This window comes from Talaromyces marneffei, chromosome 6 (genome assembly GCF_009556855.1).
Source record: "Talaromyces marneffei chromosome 6, complete sequence".
Lineage (NCBI taxonomy): Eukaryota > Fungi > Ascomycota > Eurotiomycetes > Eurotiales > Trichocomaceae > Talaromyces > Talaromyces marneffei.
In genome coordinates, this window is record NC_072353.1 from 2210197 (window position 1) to 2229403 (window position 19207).

At 46.6% G+C, this 19207-nt stretch overlaps 9 protein-coding genes across 9 annotated transcripts; 4 read left to right on the top strand and 5 right to left on the bottom strand.

Annotated features, from left to right (window-relative positions):
- Positions 1-254: 254 nt before the first annotated feature.
- On the bottom strand, positions 255-1820 carry EYB26_008311 (uncharacterized protein; the record flags this gene model as incomplete). The annotated part of the gene is made up of 3 exons (XM_054267566.1): positions 255-663; positions 722-1384; positions 1441-1820. The coding sequence occupies 3 exons, from the start codon at positions 1818-1820 to the stop codon at positions 255-257; spliced, it is 1452 nt and encodes a 483-aa protein (XP_054123541.1).
- Positions 1821-2171: 351 nt separating this feature from the next.
- EYB26_008312 (uncharacterized protein) lies at positions 2172-3284 on the top strand (the record flags this gene model as incomplete). Its single annotated transcript, XM_054267567.1, has 4 exons — positions 2172-2345; positions 2401-2470; positions 2535-3209; positions 3262-3284. 4 exons carry the CDS (start codon positions 2172-2174, stop codon positions 3282-3284), a joined length of 942 nt encoding a protein of 313 aa, XP_054123542.1.
- A 664-nt stretch (positions 3285-3948) lies between these two features.
- Positions 3949-4635, bottom strand: EYB26_008313 (uncharacterized protein; the record flags this gene model as incomplete). Its single annotated transcript, XM_054267568.1, has 3 exons — positions 3949-4145; positions 4218-4494; positions 4558-4635. The coding sequence occupies 3 exons, from the start codon at positions 4633-4635 to the stop codon at positions 3949-3951; spliced, it is 552 nt and encodes a 183-aa protein (XP_054123543.1).
- Positions 4636-5565: 930 nt separating this feature from the next.
- Positions 5566-6864, top strand: EYB26_008314 (uncharacterized protein; the record flags this gene model as incomplete). The annotated part of the gene is made up of 1 exon (XM_054267569.1): positions 5566-6864. The coding sequence occupies one exon, from the start codon at positions 5566-5568 to the stop codon at positions 6862-6864; it is 1299 nt and encodes a 432-aa protein (XP_054123544.1).
- Positions 6865-7960: 1096 nt separating this feature from the next.
- Positions 7961-9052, top strand: EYB26_008315 (uncharacterized protein; the record flags this gene model as incomplete). The annotated part of the gene is made up of 3 exons (XM_054267570.1): positions 7961-8018; positions 8072-8180; positions 8236-9052. 3 exons carry the CDS (start codon positions 7961-7963, stop codon positions 9050-9052), a joined length of 984 nt encoding a protein of 327 aa, XP_054123545.1.
- A 362-nt stretch (positions 9053-9414) lies between these two features.
- On the bottom strand, positions 9415-12111 carry EYB26_008316 (uncharacterized protein; the record flags this gene model as incomplete). Its single annotated transcript, XM_054267571.1, has 3 exons — positions 9415-10152; positions 10217-12015; positions 12069-12111. The coding sequence occupies 3 exons, from the start codon at positions 12109-12111 to the stop codon at positions 9415-9417; spliced, it is 2580 nt and encodes an 859-aa protein (XP_054123546.1).
- A 760-nt stretch (positions 12112-12871) lies between these two features.
- EYB26_008317 (uncharacterized protein) lies at positions 12872-15051 on the bottom strand (the record flags this gene model as incomplete). Its single annotated transcript, XM_054267572.1, has 3 exons — positions 12872-12919; positions 12975-14447; positions 14638-15051. The coding sequence occupies 3 exons, from the start codon at positions 15049-15051 to the stop codon at positions 12872-12874; spliced, it is 1935 nt and encodes a 644-aa protein (XP_054123547.1).
- A 775-nt stretch (positions 15052-15826) lies between these two features.
- On the top strand, positions 15827-17267 carry EYB26_008318 (uncharacterized protein; the record flags this gene model as incomplete). Its single annotated transcript, XM_054267573.1, has 3 exons — positions 15827-16019; positions 16078-16258; positions 16319-17267. The coding sequence occupies 3 exons, from the start codon at positions 15827-15829 to the stop codon at positions 17265-17267; spliced, it is 1323 nt and encodes a 440-aa protein (XP_054123548.1).
- A 980-nt stretch (positions 17268-18247) lies between these two features.
- EYB26_008319 (uncharacterized protein) lies at positions 18248-18966 on the bottom strand (the record flags this gene model as incomplete). Its single annotated transcript, XM_054267574.1, has 4 exons — positions 18248-18281; positions 18343-18462; positions 18521-18817; positions 18929-18966. The coding sequence occupies 4 exons, from the start codon at positions 18964-18966 to the stop codon at positions 18248-18250; spliced, it is 489 nt and encodes a 162-aa protein (XP_054123549.1).
- Between the last annotated feature and the right edge of the window lie 241 nt (positions 18967-19207).

Here is a 19207-nt window from a genome sequence, read left to right on the forward strand (position 1 = left end):
ACTTATTGAACAGCAGAATAACAAGCTATGAGACAACGCAATAGGAACATATGTCCATCGGCCCCCTCAGCTCACCGACCACTTCCGAGGTCGAGAATCTTAATCGGAGCGGGGTGATAAGGGTTAGCCCTTATCTTAGCTACTTGTTCACAACCAATTATAATGGCCAATTTGCAACATCTTGAGAATCCTTAGATCTACGGATATTTTCTTATTCTTTCTTCTAAGGCATGTATTCTGTTATAATAGGCTAACTACCTGGGATCCTTCGTTGTTGGCCTCTTGCGAAGATTGTGCAAGCTGTACAGTCTCTCACTGAATGCCTTCTGACTCTTTGGCCATGAGGACTCGTCCACACCAGCCAGTATACTCCCCGTGCCCTGCTTATTAATGTAGTTGATCGCCTGGCTCGCTGCACGGTCAAGCGATAACTTCCCATCCTTCAAGCGAACTATATATTCTTCGACAAGCACTGAAGGCTCATCAGAATTGTTCTTCCAGTCCTTTATAGAGCCAGGCTCGTGGCAACTATCGACGGCAATGAGGATACTGTCGTTCTCGTCTATAGAAGCCAAGTCGAGGATGTTTCCGGAGGCTTGAATCGATTCCTGGGGAGCTATTAAGCCGTTCCCCTCTAATACGAAGCTCAAAAGTTCGCGCGACCTGCCATCTAACGTTAGTGTAATTCCATTTTGACAATTATCAGAGATGCTGTACTCACCCGTCAATAGCCACGAAAATAGCAACCAATGAACTTCCGGTAATCTCCACAGCCCATATTCCTCTAACAACGATCTGGTCCTTTCCTTCAGGAATAATAGATACTTTGTGTAGAAGTTTACCATTTCTCCAATCCCAGACGAAAATGGAGTCATCCCCGCCTCCAGTGACTAACAGATGTGGCAATGTTGATGGTATACAAAGCGTGCTAATAAAAGACTCGTGGCCCAAACAATAAGCCTCAATAACGTACGTTTGAGGTGGCCCGCGAGACACACGAATTTGTTCATCGCGGTCTGCTGTCAATATAAAACTGTGTGAACCACTGGCCGACGTGCTCGATGGCACGATTGCGTAGACCATGTCGGTAAGCGTAGAAACCTGTCCGGAAAGCACGTCCCGTTTTGCTGTTGGACCGGCAGGGGTGGTTATCGGCGCCTTCTGATTGAGCTGTTGGTGTAACGAAATCAAATTCCTCTTGGTATGTACGACGAGAGGGTTTGCCGCCGGTTTGAAGACCTTCTTAGCCCGGGAGACTAATTCGAACTCCCCGCTTTCGCCGGGTAAAAGAGGCATGCTAAATACATCACCACCCTTGTCGGCACAGATTAACGTGTCTTCGTCAGATGAGAACGCCACTGCACAGGGCCTTCGAGGCACGGGTCTATTGTCTCTTAATTCCAATATTCCAATCATGTATATCAATTGGTGTCTTCTTACCGGTCACTTGATTCCGTTAACACTCCTCCCGTGCTTATCTCAAAGACCCGCACATGTTTGTCCTCCGCCGTTACTGCGACTACATGGCGGCCTGATGGAGAAATGACGAGAATGGGCACAGACTGCCATGTAGTGGTAGGCTTGTTTTCGGCACCATTGGTGGGAGAGAGCTTCCTTCTCTTCTCTGGCGGCCCCTCACTGCGCTCAGCAGAATCACCGTTTGTTTCCGACTCGTTGACGTCGGACTTGGTTTCAGGCCATGTTGAGATTTTATGGCCGTCGGTGGCTGAAAAGGTGTATATGTTTGGCCCGGCGGATGCAACGATAATCCCACCAACGTACCGGATGCAAGTGAACGGGTACTGCGTTGTGGGAAGCATTGGTCTTGCGCGCTCGAATGCTGTAGAATTTGGGGAGTCGAATGTTGCAAATTCTATTCTCTGGAGTATGTCGGGATTAACGCTTTCAGATCAGAGAGGACTACTCCGTAGAGAAATTGAAGCTCTTTTTCATGATTTCATTTCTTGGCGCGGGAAGCTGATGCCGCCAGACATTATTGGTTGTTTCCCGCAAAGTGGGTCAGTTAGCCGAAAGCACGACAACTTTTGCCAAAATCCCAGACCACACACATTTTTATCCCGTTCCAACTTCATCCGTCCAAAGAGACACCACCAGATTACAACAATTTTCATTTGCCCTTAAACATCCTCTCTTCACAACAATAAGAAGACATGGGGGGCAAATCTGCAAGCAAGGCCGCTTACTTCGATAAGCTCAAGGGCCTCCTCGATGAATACAAGACCATTTTCATCGTCTCCGTCGACAATGTCAGCTCCCAGCAGATGCACGAGATTCGTTTGAGTCTCCGTGGCGAGGGTGTCGTCCTTATGGGAAAGAACACCATGGTTAGTATCAATGCGACTGATTTATGCTGGAGCGAATTGCTGAGAGATTATCCAGGTCCGCCGTGCTCTCAAGGGCTTCATCGCCGAAAACCCTGAATACGAGCGTCTCCTTCCTTTCGTCAAGGGTACGTTCGCTCATACAATTTCTTCTGCAAACCATTAGGTTACCAAAATACTGATTGATAATAGGCAACGTTGGTTTCATCTTCACCAACGCCGACTTGAAGGGTGTCCGTACCAAGATTCTCTCCAACCGTGTCGCCGCTCCCGCCCGTGCTGGTGCCGTTGCCCCTCTCGATGTCTTCGTTCCTGCTGGTAACACTGGTATGGAACCCGGTAAGACCTCTTTCTTCCAGGCTCTCGGTGTCCCCACCAAGATTGCTCGTGGTACCATTGAAATTACCACCGATCTCAAGCTTGTCGAGGCTGGCGCCAAGGTCGGTGCCTCCGAGGCCGTTCTTCTTAACATGTTGAACATCTCCCCCTTCACCTACGGTATGTCCATCACTCAGATCTACGATGATGGCCAGACCTTCGGTGCCGAGGTTTTGGATATTGAGGACGAGCAACTCCTCAAGGCTCTCAGCTCTGCTATTGCCACCATCTCCACCATCTCTTTGGCTACCTCCTACCCCACTCTTGCATCCGTCATGCACTCTCTTGTCAACAGCTACAAGAAGGTCTTGGCTGTTGCCATTGAGACCGAGTTCAGCTGGCCCGAGATTGAGGAGCTCAAGGACCGCATTGCCAACCCTGAGGCATACGCTTCTGCTGCTCCTGTTGCCGCTGCTGCCTCCAGCAGCGAAGCTGCCCCTGCCGCTGCTGAGGAGAAGGAGGAGTCCGAGGAGGAGTCTGGTGACGAAGGTAAGATCGCCATATTCTGTACTTTGATGACTGATATGCTAACTGATTCTAGGTTTCGGTGGTCTCTTCGACTAAATTGTCTGAAATGGCAGTTTTTTGTTACGGGATACGAATGAAATGTACTTGACATGAGTCGCATGAATCGATACTCGTGATAGATCAACGAATGAACATCAAAATATTCCGAGTATAACAGTTCATAAACAGAATACTTACGTAGATTCAGTCACCACTGAATATGCGAGTATTTCACATATCAGGTTAGTCTTGTTTTCTTTTTTCACTTTTCATTCTCCTCCTCCTTGCACATTCTCAATCTCCCGGCGGATGATTAAAACTTTTTAACCCCAAGCTGTTGTTCTGCAACAGCTATGAAGATTAAAAATAGCAACAACAACACTCTAATTTTTTGCTGACGCCCAAACAATTACCCTCGTTATTATCGAACACACATTGACTGTCTTTTTATTTGTGAGAACTGGGCTAATTTAAGTAGTAATCTTTTTTTTAGGAATAAAGAAGCTCCCAATACCTTGGCGATGATGCTCATCTCGTAGTCCAAATTTCGTCCGGTTGTTATCAACATGACCTTGCTCGTAGTTTCCTTCTGATATTTTTTTTGTTCATTGCCTCGGTCACGACATATAATTACTATATTCGATCAGACAAACTGATACATATTGGATCTGCAGATAGTTTATTATACAAGAATGGAGAGTTTGTTTCATATCAAGACTTGTCACTGCAGTTGCAGTCGTCCACCCAGCACGAATCCATACCCCACGGTAGCGATTACGGCAATCAGATTGATATGAATCGACATGGCATGGTTTCTAGAGAAAATCTTTTTCACTTTGGTCACGAGTGTCTTTTTCTCTTCTGTGCTTTTATTGCTGTCAAGACCGACATGATTCCCGTCTTTCTCATCTTGGGCCTCTGTACCCAACTCATGTATCAATACATGTATATCACTACTTAGGTCCTTTGGTGAAGATGACAGGAACATACCTTGAATCACCCTCGCCTTCTCAACCATCGCCTCACTGGTCCTCGGCCCATACACATACCAATTCAACCCGGCCATTATCGTCGCCAATGCCAACAATAAGTTCCCAACATCATTCGCAGCCGGTAGCTGTAGCCATGCTTTCGACGGCCGCGTGACAAAAGTAAGTATCGCTAGGCCAAGCTGACAGCGGAAGTAGACCGGGAACAGGCGTTTGTTGAGGTTATTGAAGCTTTGAGGGGAAAGGGAGCGGTAGCAGATTTTTGTGTTGACGAAGGACTGTCTCATACTGATAGTCAGCACACATTATAAACTTCTATTGTTTGGGAGGGCGCTTGAGACCTGGTAGAGTTGACTGCCTAGAAATGTCCCATAGGCGAGGATGTGGTATGGTAGCGGGTTGAGAAGGGTCGACAACATGGCTTTCTACACTGTGCAATGCAGCTTTTTTTTTTCTCCGAGATCAGAATTAACAGGGCTGGTACTTCTCTATTATCCCATAATTAGAATTTTAAAATATGAAAGACTCTTCTTATAAGTCAACTCCTAGCTACTCGTTCTTACAAAGTAAACATCTTGGTAAGCAAATCTCCGGATGGACATTGGAACCGATAGTCTCGTCAATAGTTGCCAACCGACCACAGATCATGACTCTCTTGAAGCAAGCTAGTAAATTTGATGAGATCATGTAAATCGAGAGCCATTCCTGAAGGTATGTGTTACGTTGTCTTGCCTCGGAGTTGTTGGTCTGTGAGGCGCATATTCTGCTTCCAGAGGTGGAAGCATCATCACTGTAAACAATGAGTTGATAATTCAAGGCTATTCAAGACATACTAGGGATGTGTTAGCAGTGTTGCACTATTTGCAGGGGTGGATGCGCGTGTCTAGATTACTTTCCCTCCTTTACCTAACCAGTTAAGTCACATATTCCCCACGTATTAGTACTAACTTCCTAAAATCGATATCAAGCTGCCTTTTTGTTACTATCAAGGCGCTATGTAACCACTTCTAAATAGCTATTTACCTATAACCCTCTCGGTTTTCTCAGCTCAGTTACATTATATTTGCTTACTTGCATTACATTTCCAAGCTCAACTAAAACAACCACCGACAGCTTTTGCTGGCCGGTCTCGTCTTCCAACAGCAAAATAACATCAAAATGACCGTGACACATCAAGCCTTGCATATACATTCCGTCATTGAGTTACGTGACCTTCCTGTCTTGAATGATTGTAAACTAATTTTTAAAGGGCACTTCTCCAAGCGCCAAATATCGATCATCCTGTCCCAGACGCCTGAGGGAGACTCGCTGCCTATGTACAGAAAGTTTACTCTTTCCAGTCGCACTCCATGCGAAAGGAAATTCGAATCCTTGATCTACGAACGCTTCGTCGGTCGTGGCAGATTACCGAGAACATCGGCGCAAATTCTCCACAGTGGCTCGGTAGCAGCAGCAACCTCATCTGGCTTGAACCATTACGAAATGGATATACCAACCTAGTTATCCGTGATGCACGGCTTGTCGACAACGAATACATAGCAGGCCCTGTACCTGGGCATATATCCAACCTGAGAGTCACCAGTATACCGTTCATTGAGGATACTGATGATGACCTAGGATTCGCAGTCGTCGGCAAAGTCCACACTGACGGCTCTCTTTTTAATCCTACGGAACAGAGCTCAACTTTTGACAACGTTGCTGGTCACTCACATACTAAACGACGTGCAGATTGGTTTACAAGCCCACAAAATTCAATCATCTGGTTCGGAACTCTTACCCGGCCGTCGGAGGCGCCGAATGGTCGCTATGTAATGGGGAAATTAACCAATCTAATGGATCATTTCAAACTCACGACAATAAGTTTACGAATCACCTCTGGTCAAGAAGAGGACTGTCGTGACTTCGACATCAATTCCTGGGCAATAGCTTTCGTGGGGAGTGATTTTGATGAGGAGTCTCAACAAAGCAGTTGTTCATGCTACGTCTGCCCAATGCTTCGTTGGGACGGGTATCCGCTTGATAGCCTTTATTATGCTTTCTCACATCGGGGCCTGGGGGGTAATATCTCATCGCCTATTCTGAAGCACAACGACACTACCGTCGCCTTCTTGTCTCAGAAAACCAGAGGATACAGTTCCGACAAGAATCGAGTTATCTTCATTCATAATAATCAGACCAGCGAGAGTGAAGAACTTTTCGAGTCTCAGGATGGTAAATGGCAGTGGGATTTAAGTCCCAGTGCTATCACATATTGGCTAGATAGGTCATTGCTAATCCAGGTAGAGGAGAATGGACGTCAGGCTTTGTATAAACTGAATCTAGATAATTGGTGGCCTGACAAACCCACACCGGCGTCGTTGGAACTGTTGAGCAGTTTTCTTCCTTATGGATCTATAGTCAACGTCACACCAATGTTTTCTGAGTCGTCTAAATCTGCATTACTGATCTCCTGTCATGCTCTCAACCATAGCAAGGAATATGTTATCTTTGATCCCCAATCACCTGGACGAAGAAGGGCCGCCCACCTTTTATCAATCTTCCCCGCAGCCAAATCGAAGAAATTTGGCCATTGGGCGCAAATGGGACCAAAGTGCATACATGGGTCATCAAACCTTCTTCCTTCAAGTCTGGACTTAGATATCCAGTAATATTCTCTATTCATGACGGACCTCAAGATGCGTGGCTTGACCGATGGACTATGAACTGGAACCTGACTATCCTTGCCGAGCAGGGATACGTAGTTGTTTGCACCGAATCCCACAGGAAGTCGAAGCTACGGACAAGGCTTTACAGATGCAATTCGAGGGTCATGGGGCGGATTGCAATACAACGATCTCCAGAAAGTGTTTGAATACGTCCAGAATAATGTCAACTACGCGAATATAGAGAGGGCTGTGGCAATCGGCCATGGATATGGAGGATACATGGTCAATTGGATACAGGGCCATGATTTCGGTAGACTTTTCAAGGCCCTGATAACAGATAACGGCATCTTCAGCATGAAAACTCAGCTAGCAGGTAACATGCAATCTTTGCGCCATGATTTCAATGGACTACCACGGCAAAACTCATCTGAATGGCAAAAGTGGGATCCAGCGCAGTATGCAGGTCATTGGCAAACCCCCCATTTGGTCATCCACAATGAGCTGAATCTCCAGCAACCATTAGCGCAAGGCTTGGCTTCGTTCCACACTTTACAATTAAGAGGAGTAGAAACCATGCTTCTTACCTTCCCAGATGAAAGTCACAGCCATAAAAACCCGGAAAACTTGTTGCTATGGTACCATACATTGATTGATTGGATGGATAAATTTGTCAAGTTTCAGCATTAGTGATAGTCCACGCGCTAGATAGTAGGCATACGTTTTTGCAGACTTTCCCCAATATCGTCGTGGCTAGTAATAGAATCCAATGGAGAGTTAATACTGAAGTGATACAGGATGGTGGTGCCCCAATTATTGCATCTCATTACATCGACTAATAGAATAAGACTGCGCCGCATCAAAATAAGCTACGCCTATACTTACCTTCCGCGCTTGGCACACGGTCTGTGCTTACTAAGGTTTACTACGCAGTAGTTAACTAACTTAACTATGTAGTTAAAGGGTCAACTTTTAATGCTAGAAGAATCGCCGCTGCAATATATATATATATATATATATACGCACAAAACAACCAGAGTATATATAATCAAGATTCGAATTACTTCTTCCAGGTTTCCCAAATAATCATTCGAGTAGGAAAATGCTACGCCCGCGCCTCGTGCTGCGGTTTGTTTTGTACCTAGCGATCAGTTGGCTAGGTAAGTCAGCTGATCTCAGTTCAGTAAAAAGCAAACAACTCACAATCTGAAAGTCCTCGCCGCCCTATACATAGGCCTGCCTAGCTTTTCTCGAGATGACGATGGCACTGAATACGCAACCAATGTGCTGAAAAGTGGAGGAAAACTGACTCGTGTTTATGAGCATGTCGATTCCTTGTGATGCTGATTTATTTCTGTATGCTGATTACTGGTATAGAGTTCGCGAATATTTCTCAAAGGATGTTTCAAATTTTATAAACAACAATGAGCCCCGAGAGTTTATCGCTCTGACCTTCAGAATAGACAAAGCGTCTAACGCGCTGGTCATTTGTGGCACGACAAAGCATGGCCTAACTAGAGCCCCGGAAACAGTGGGAATAAACGATGAAGGAAATACTAGCAGAGGGTCTTTGTCTGTACCGGCGGGCGATGTGGATGGCGTTAGTTTGCCGTGGTTCGAAACCGCGGACGCAGTTATGATGTTTCATTTTATACATCGTGACAAAGCGGTGGTCACATTGGATGTGGGTTACAGAGAAGGTGGACGAATATTGAAGGTGTGGCCAGCTGGGTCATGGCAGGATGATGACAAACTTCTCTTTTCTTTAACCCTAAATGATGCGCCTGAGGGTGGTTCCAGCCGTGTCTTGACGGCCAGCGTGCCTCTTTTTCCCTTGTCACTCTCACCGAGTCCAACATACCAGATCCGACTCGTTCTTTTAATATTCCTTGCACCACTAACCATTCTCTTCATGGGTGCGTTCATGGGCGCAAGCTTTGTGATTTCTACAGTCCTCGGTCTCCTCCTTCGATCCTCTGGGGTGATTGCATTTTTACTATTGGTTCGTTGGGTCTACAAGGGCAGACCTTCATTTAACGAATTCGTGGAGGAGATTGCCGGTGATCTAAGGGGTCTTGCGAAGAGGGTGCAAACTTGGAGAAATAGAGAGTCGTCGAGTGAAAGTAAAGATGAAGAACAACCGTCTTTAAGGGACGAGGATAGTCCCACATTGGATAGGAAAGATGTATCATAGAAGTTAACAAGGAGGTATTTAATGTAAGAACCAATTCTTTATCATGATGTTCTCTATTTCCCTTCCGAGTTTTATGTCGATTTTATCTTCTTCAGGAGCTCTTCAAACTCCTCATAGAAAGTCTGCTCCCAATCAACCCTCGTTTTCGCCGGTGCCCAACTTTCCAACTTCTGCCTTGGTCCTGGAATTACTCGCAAACCCCAGTTCACACAATTGCTCAAACCCTAGTACTTGCTGTTCGATACATATGTAGGAATTGAAAAGTGGTATTCATAATTAAAATAAGATGATAGAATGTAAAGCAGCAATATACCTCTACTCGGGTTCCGCTACCCATCGCATATAATCGCTATATGTACATATCACCGATTGGAATCATCGCCTGAACGACCAAACCTCCCACCAAACCCTCCAAGGTCACGCCGGAAGAACTTTCCGATGTTTTTCAGATTCTCATTCAACTGCGTAGTTGCAGACGAAGGTGTAGAAATATCAAATCCATCGTGAGTCACACGTTGTCCCTCCGGTCCGGGAGATGTAGGGCCAGAGCCTGTATGTGATGATACATTCCCAGCTGCGGAGCCAAGTGGGAATCGTTCAACGCCGTCTCGTGCAGCAGATATGATAGCAGAGCCAAGGGTGGATGGGTCAAATCGACCGGGTCCGGTGATTGATGTAGCCGCAGTTGTGCCTAGATTGCTTAGCCCCTGAGAGACCGTCGAACCTGGCCCACCAGGGCCTGATGCTGATGCTGAAGGCTGTAAGAACGCAAACAATGGGTTACTTTGCTGTAGATTAGGGGCGTGGCGGTCAGAGGCTCGGTGTAAGTTGAAGAGTTCCACAAGTTGGCTCTGGTCTTGCTTGGTTCGTATACCCTTAATCTCCAAGACTCGACGGAAGTTGGGCTCGCTTCGGTCCGCAATGTGAATGAGGTACGCTTGGACTAGGGCTTCGGGTGGCGAAGGACGGACCTGAACCGTTTTCAGAAGACAGTCGACTTTTGTGAAGCTTGAGTTGACTCGCTTCACGAAACCGGGAGGCGCAGGAGAAGGAAGTAATGATGTTAAACCACTTTTCAGAGTGTAGAGATCAAGCAACATCTATGAAATGCAATGTTAGGAATACGGTCAAAAGTAGTGAAGCTTGCATAAGGGCTCTGAATACCTGCTCAGCACCAGTTTCAGATACTGGTCGACATGAATAGACGGTGGTGATGAAGGTATTCGATATGAACTCGACGGTATTATCGGCAAACGCTCTTGCATACTGTGGCTTGTGAAGAGACTGCAAGATATCTCCTGCCTGCGTCTTGGTCTTTGAAAGTAGCTCTCCTACATAAGGACTTTGATCGCCAACATTCTCCAGTTTGTTCCACGGGAAGTTTCGCATTTCACGCCAACACGGCTCGAGTTGAACTTCAAGCTTGCGGACAAGGCCCCGAACAGCAGCGCTAGCGATACCCATGAAAGCGTCGGCTTGGCTTTCAAAGTCAACAGAATTCCTAAATTTCTCGTCAATACGTCCCTTGATCTTCTCTTCTAATTGGGTACTCGTGGTATAACAATAATCTGCCGTGTTCAGCACCAAGATAAGATCTTCAATTGAGGGTACTTTGGATGGCGTCTGAGTCGTCGCCCGTTCACTGATGTAATGGAGAAGTACCTGTTGTGCATACTGGTCCAGGTATTTTGCAAAAACTTTAGACAATTCGGCCAAACTGCTACCCGTAGAAAGCTTCGCACACTGTGCAAGTGAATGTCGGTAGAAAGTAAATAGCTCTGTAGAAGACGAAATGACAAGCTGAGCATGGAAATCTTCGTCCTCACGCTTTAGTGGCTGTTGTCGATATTTGGGCAGCAAGCTGGCCAACTGTTTGTCTTGTGCTTCAACCCACACTCCCAGATATGGCTCGAAAGCTTCGGATATGCTCTGTATAGTAAAAGGAGATTCAATGGAAGATGCTACCGTATCCATGGAAGCTCTTGATGTCTGTGTGAATCTCCGATCCAGTGAATGCTCAAAATCGAGAGTTTCCTGCAGACATGAAAGCAAGAGGTTGACATCTATTGTCTGCCCGCTCCGGACAGACCTTGACAATATTCCCTTAAAGTCATCGCGGGTAGATTCACAGAAAGCATTCGCCAGTACTTCGTTCACCCTCCATGACGACGGGAAGATGTTTGCATGCTCTTCGTCGTATGTTTTCATCATCCTTTTGAACCAAGAGTAGCGCCGAGATATATTATCCAAAGACCCGGCCTCCTCATTACCACGGAAGACTTGTCGATATTCTCGAAGTTGGGTATTACAGTACCATGTTGTCAATCTCGACCGCGAATTATCACCCAAAGCATCCATAACCAGACACGCTTCAGCGAGCATCACTCGTCTCTGTACGACTTCGCCTTTGGAAAATGTGATCTCAAAATCCTCAAAGACCTGTTCGAGAAGCTCTCGTTGAACATCCGCCACATTCCTGCTCAATGCGGCTATCTGATCTATCGACCTGTAAGACTTGAAGTGCGCCATGAGCTGGATAACCGCCTGAAGTAATTGCGCGCAATCACGATATTGCCGCGTCTTCGCTAATGCTCGTAGTTGTTCATAGGCAGTCGTCAACATCTGCAACCGCTTCAGCGCCGTCATGGAAACAGTTAGATTCTTCTTTGCATTATCCAGCTGTTTTATATCCGCTGTCATATCCGTGATGGACTGCTCCGTCCTAGAGGCACGTTCCCGCACATCGTCTATCTTCTTGAACAGCTCCGACAGGTCCGCCTTGGCGGCCTGGATACGTTGCACACTCTCCGCATTGGAAGTGACCTGTTCCTCTACCAGCCGTGCGATATCGGTGTCCAATTCATTTTCGTATTTCCGGAGGGCTTCAGAGGTTTGCGAGACCGAGGAAAGTGTGGACGGGTGGGAGAAGATGCTGTTCAGATGCGCAATGGGATCATAGTCGACTACCACGAGGTCAGATAAACTATTGAGCTGTGCAAGCATTCATATAGCATACCTGCATCCAGAGGATCTAAAACCGAGGTATCGTTGGCGGACATGTGGCTGGCAGTCGTCCGACCAATTTATATGTTGAGCGACTCAATATCAATAGGTTGCAGCTGGCGACAACCTCCGCAAGCTGGATAGTCGTTGGTCAAGAAACATATGCGGACAGTAGCACTTGAGGCATCAACAACTATCAGTTAGTAGATTTGAGATTTCTGTTTGCAGATAGCATCTCAGTATTGTTTCTGTCAAGGCAAATACAGGTCTGTCAAGAGACGTAACATGGTACGTAGGGAGCTTCCTTGGTGAGTATGTCCGACGCGGCGGCGGTGTCTTGGCAGCATCACGGGCTGGGTAATCTACTACAGTAATCTCCATAAGCCGAAGACATGGCAGAGCACAAGCCTCAAGAATTGGAAGGTGGTACTTATTACGAGATAACATTGTTTCAATTCGATTTCACAAATCGAAGCAGACGACTTGGACACTCGTATTGAGCAGGATTGAAGGAATTTAATCATATTTATGATTGCCAGAGCAATAACCATGTGTTTTGGAAGAGAAAATCATGTTACATTTGGTTTTGTGACAAGAAGTAAATAAAACAAATCACCAAGCTCCATCAAACTATGCAAATTCGTCGTCAGATTACATCAATTTTGTACATTGTCTTATTGGAAAAGCCACCCCAGCGCCATAATTGGTCTCGGCTCAAAATGCCACATGTATGAGAGAAAACAAGATTAGCAAATGAAAATTTGCTCATGAGAAAAGCAAAGAAAATTTTTGTATATGATAGGAAACGATTCTCCTTTATGGTGCTAAAGCAACAAATGCTTCTGCTGGAATTTGATTTTGTGCCTAAGCGAGACTTGTTAGCATTCAATCTCGGTCATTGGGATATTGACAAACTTACCTTCGACTCTTCGAAAGCTCGCAGAGCTCCTTCAATGCTCCAATTATGCTGCACAAGAGCGCGTTGCGAAAACTCCAATTTCAACTGTGTTGCAAAGCTGAGTTGGAGGACTAACTGTTCCTGTTGAACTTGAACATCGGGCTTTCCTGGCGCTGGCATGCCGTAGCCTTGCGGTGCCTCTGGATGGGCTGGTGGTGCACCAGCGGCGGGTGCGGTATCGATTTTGGTATTAACATCCCAGGCAGTGTAACCGCCGTATGCTCTGAGAGTGAGCATATCGCTGATGACTTTGACGTTTTCAGGGCCAGGACTAGGACCGAGAATAAAGGTGCGGTCAAAACTGCGGGTTTCGACTTTACCGCCGCTTGATTCGTCAAATTGACCATGTATCGTAATAAGGAAGCCTCCAACGCCGGATGGACTCTGGCCAGTGGCGTCGGGAAGACAGGGAATCAAATGGCATTCAATCAACCATTGCGCCGGTTGATCGAGACCAGGGTGTTGTGTTTGTGGCATGGTGTTCCAGATATCGCGGATTTTTTCGATACCAACGTACATGCGGCTCATACGTGCTGCGAGATGGTGTATTTTCTTCAAGTTTCGACTGCCCTTTATCCAACTGTCCCAACCAGGTGCAGGCGTCGTTGTAACGTCCTGTGCCGAACGGGGGGCAACAGGATTCACATTGTATGAGAAAGACGAGTTGTTGTCGTAGTAGAGATTGAGGGTACCATTCCGGTCTTTGTCGAAACCAAGGAAGAAGTTGCGGATGAACGTTTCCGCAATGTTGCCCTCATCCTTGAAGAAAGGAGGTTGAACGGGAATTGGAGCTCTGTTTTGAGCGGCTACCTCCTCATCCGTACGAACTTGTATGTTGTTGAGAGTCTTGAGTTTGGGGTACCACTTCATCATGGTGTCTTTGAAGCTGCCAAGTGAGCTGAAAGGATTGTTTGTCAAGTCAATGAACTCTAGCTGGCGGAACTTCCAGCGCCACTTGTCTAGAGCTTTCTCATCCTGAATGTTGTTGTTGGATAGATCGAGTGCTTTGAGATTCGGAAAGTTTTGGGAAAGGGTAGTAATTGGATTGATATTTGTCAGTCCGTTGTTTGCAAGACTGAGATTTTCCACGGCATCTCGGCTAGCTTGTTCGGAAGGAAATTCCAGACTCCAGACTTTCATCAAAGCTTGGTAGAACTTGGTTTCGCTTGTAGGGGTTTTAAAGAGACCCATCTCGAGAAGGATGGGGTCTGCTGCCAGGTTTTGCAGGTTCAATATTTTGTTTGCTGGTAAGAACCGGTTGGCCAAGAAAGCTTTCAGTCGTTTTTTCATCTCGTCTGTAGATATTGAAGGTGTTTCATCATATTTTTCCACAGTGAGTTCGGCTCCAGCAAATGTGAATCCGTTGATCTGTGACATCCTGTCCACCAATTCCGGTCGAACAGTGACTACAAGAGTGTCTCCTTCGACACGGTGCTATCGAACGTTAGTAAGGCGGAAAAGAATACGTACGCTGCAGTCACCGAATGATGGAAGTGAAGAAAAATCCGGAGAAGTATCGATCGTAGTTGAGAATGTCCGTTTTGAGATGACCAGTACACCCCGAAAATATACGACTCTGTGCGGATATTGCATCGGTGACCGCTAATGCTGATATTGCACATACCTTGATTATATTTTTGCGGCCAGGTTTAGTTGAGAACAGTTTCTTTTCGAGCCAGTCGATGAGGCTTCGAATGCCTCCGTCGGAATTTGTGGATGCTTTGCTCTCTTTCCAGCCGGTGATGCTGAACTCTTCAGTACGTGCCTTCGTCACTCCTTGGCGGATGTTGGCTTGGGAAGTGGCGTCGCCACTGCTGATGGCTTTCCGAATACGGTCGCGGTCGAGTTCCATCCTGGACGCCAGGTCTCGTGAGGGACCATGTCCACGAGCGCGTTTACCGCCACGTCCTCGTTGTGTGCTTGCACCCATATCGAGATCGCCATCGCGGTCCGTTCTTGTGGGAGCACCTCGTTTCCGAATGCCGCCTCGACTTGGCCCACCAGAGCGACTGGGTCCTGCGACCTTAGACCTTGCCATGTTTGGAGTGTTTCTTGACGACACACCTAACATAGGCATGGTCAGAAGCAGGGAACAAATGGATCGTTCGAAAAGCTCGGAGGGTCGTCGGGATTAAACGATATGTCACACAAATTTTATTGCTAGCGATATGATTCTAAGAATAAAGCTGAGACAATAAAACACTGGAGCAGGATGTTGTGGAAACGCTCAACGCGTGGAAGAATGGTCCGAAAAAGTATTGTCTGATCTTGCAGATTTTGTCGTGGGCTTGAGGCTTTAGCCCTCCGAAAAACTAAGGTCGTCGCTCACGTCGAGGTCATTCAAGTATCTGAATAACGAATAGAGGAACCCGACACTGTGGTGCTGCAGTATTTACCGGTAAATAATAGAATGAGGGTATGAGAAACAGAAAGAATATTAGGGCGAGTGACGTTTGCAGGCAACGATGGGCCGTCCGCGCTCACGTGACCGACACCGTCTTACTAGTCCTAATAAAGCAAGAAGTACATCGGGGCCCACTACCTTCCCGATATGGAATGCTGTACCGGAGTAATCGCAAGCTGGCCAGATCTCCGACTCCAGACTTTCTTCAATACGCACTCCCCCATTGCGCCTTCGCATTGTCGCTCATTACTACCCCGTTGGTTGCAATTGCTTTCCAATCAACCCCCTCTTACATGACTGTGTTCCTGTAACATATTCCACCAGAAGCCCTCATTGCAGGAGCTAGCTGATGCTTTCATTGTTTGTTGTGTTCGTGGTATAGAGTTTCTACGAGTCAGACTAGACAGAGATGCCCCCCAAATCACGATTTACGAGGCTCGATGCGTTCGCAAAGACGGTGGAAGATGCGCGTGTGCGAACAACGTCTGGTGGAATCGTCACTTTAGTCTCCTTGGTCGTCATACTCTGGTTAGTATGGGGGGAATGGGCCGACTACCGCCGGGTGGTGGTGCTTCCAGAGCTCATAGTCGACAAGTCGAGAGGTATACCAGCTGCATCTTGAGACCATCTCTGAATTGTATCTAATCGATTAATCTACAGGTGAACGAATGGAAATTCATTTAAATATGACCTTCCCTCGACTACCATGCGAATTGTTGACCTTAGATGTGATGGACGTTTCGGGAGAGCAGCAGATGGGGGTCGTCCACGGCCTGAACAAAGTACGACTTAGTTCAGTTGCCGACGGTGGCAGAGTTATAGACGTTTCGAAGCTTGAATTGTGAGTGACTCATTGATCAATTAAACGTCTTGACCTGTTACTGATCGAATCTCAATGCAGACATTCCCAAAATGAAGTTGCCATACACCTCGACCCAGAATACTGCGGTGAATGTGGAGGTGCATCTCCCCCAGAAAACGCAAAAAAGCCCGGATGCTGTAACACCTGTGAGGAAGTCAGGGAAGCCTACGCTCTGAAATCATGGGCATTCGGCAAGGGCGAAAACATCGAACAGTGTCAGCGCGAGGGTTACGCCGACAGAATCGACGCGCAGCGCAGAGAAGGATGCCGCATTGAAGGTGACATCCGGGTGAACAAAGTGATTGGCAACTTCCACATCGCTCCTGGCCGCAGTTTCTCCAGCGGAAACATGCACGTCCACGACTTGGACACATACCTGGACAGAGAGCTAGCGGATTACGAGAAGCACACAATGTCTCACATCATCCACCAACTGCGATTTGGTCCTCAACTCTCAGATGAAGTATCTCAACGCTGGCAGTGGACCGACCACCACCACACCAACCCCCTAGACAGCACACAACAATTGACAAATGAACCCGCCTACAACTACAACTACTACATCAAAGTTGTCTCAACCTCCTATCTACCCCTAGGCTGGGACAGCGCTCGCTCCGACCAACTGCATGGAGACGACCAATTCACGCCCCTGGGTCTCCACGGCGCCGCCCATGGCACAGCAGGCAGTATCGAAACACACCAATACTCCGTAACATCTCACAAGCGCTCTTTACACGGTGGCAACGACGCCGCCGAAGGCCACCAGGAGCGTATCCACGCCGAGGGTGGTATCCCCGGCGTATTCTTCAACTATGACATTTCGCCCATGAAAGTGGTCAATCGTGAGGCTCGGGCCAAGACTTTCACGGGGTTTTTGACGGGTGTTTGTGCTGTTATTGGTGGTACTTTGACCGTTGCTGCGGCTGTGGATCGGTTTTTGTACGAGGGTTCTAGAAGGATTAGGAAGTCGGCAGCACATACCGAGTAGAAAAAAAAGAATACCAAAATCTTCCTATGAAAATGTTTTATGTTTATGGGTTGTGTTATATTGCATTTTCCTCCATCAGATTTAACTGTTTAGCATTGAACTTGTCTTTTGGGCTTCGTTTTCGGATACCTGCTGTAACTATAGCTCTTTGGCTTTTTTTCCCTATAAGAAAGGACAAACTACATACCTTTCTTCCATTTTATTCTTTGAAGTCCTTTACGATATTACATCTTGGCGGCAATGTGGAAAATTGTACCAATGAATAAACCATGTACGTTGCTTCAATTTTGAAACAGAACAGGAGAACTCCTAGAACATAGAAAAGAATATTAGAACTCGACTTAGTTTCGCTAGGATGGCTACTAGAATCAAGCACCACAGTGAGGTTCACAAGTGAGCTCGTTGTTGAGGACCTGGTGGGCATCGCCACCAGTTGCCTGTTTGCCGGTTGTTTCCAAATGGGAAAGAGAAGATTGAGCCTCTGAGGATTAAGGCATCTGGCAGGTGTGCCAGCGAGTCATATGATGTAGCCATTGCTCTCCATAAAAATATGCCTCAGAAAGCCTCCTGAGATATCTTTCCTTTCTGGGGCTGTATTGTAGACGTCAGTGCAACATGGAGCTCTAACTATTTGATGCTACTGACTTTCGAGCATGAACCGCCTAAGGTATTCAATAGCCTTCCTTAATGTATCGATGACAACCTGGGCGTCCTCTCATCAAATATCCCAAAACAACGATAACGTAAATCAAAATACATTATGAGATATCTCAATATCGCAGGTCAACCAAGTTGTGTCAACTGGTCCTGCAAGTTTTAAATACAACAAGAGGGGTTTGACCATGACGTATCTTTGCAAACAAGCACATCTAAAAAAAAATTTTCCTAGTTTTTTTTTTGTCTCTTCAAAGAACCTTCCAACACCAAACGCTATGCAAATAAGAAGCTGACTGACTGACCGACTGCCCTGGCAAGACTATTTATAGAAGCTCTTCGCAGGTCCAGTCCTCATAACTAAAAGAGAAGAGTCAGATGGCTGTGATAATTTCAATTAGTGAATCAGAAGGATACTTACTATCCGTCGGGAAGGTATCTCCTAATGATCAGAGGGATTTTCTTCTGATTGAGTTCCTTGAGAGCAATCTGAAGGGGATCGGTCTCGCCTTCAAGATCGACCAAAACAGGGGCATTCATACTATAATAACACCATTAGACCATCGAACCGTCAATCTGAAGCGGAGAGTTCCACAAACCTGATCTGAAGAGCCCGAGTACCCAAAACACGAGCTCGCTCATACTTGGTCATATATGGTGTAGTCGAGCGCTGATCATTGGGTATCTTCTTCTCTCGGGGCTGCTCCATCACACCTCGACCACCGCCAGCATTTGGATCGCCGGATATGATGGTTCGCTCGCCGTTCACTGCACCCTGGTATACGTCTTCGGCGGCGGCAGCGGCTTGATCGCCTTCCACGTCGACATCTTCGGGCTCTAGGAAGTCTTCTGGCTCGTTGTCATCGTACTCGGGCTCACCGGCATCGTAGTCGTAGCTATTTAGAAAATATCGGTCAGCGATTTGTCATATAACTGTGTGCAAGATTGAGTGGCGTTGAATATTTGTGGTTGATGAGAGATTGAAATTTTTTCTAGTTGCGACTCACCCGCCATCCTCAGCCTCGTGATCACCGTAATCAGACATTATGATAATGAAGCGCTAGAACGTATTTTAAAGAGTCTCTTGAAGCAGAACGATCGAGTATAAAGAAGGAACCGTCTCAATCGACGTTGATGAAGTTTTGCAAATCTAAGCTTGAAGGACGTGGATCAATCTTCGTTGTTGCAGGCCGCGGAAGGCTAGAAAAGATCGCATCGCACTAACAACTGTCCAATCAACGTGCAAACTGACTTTCACCGCCCCCACTGTCACAAAAATAAATTCT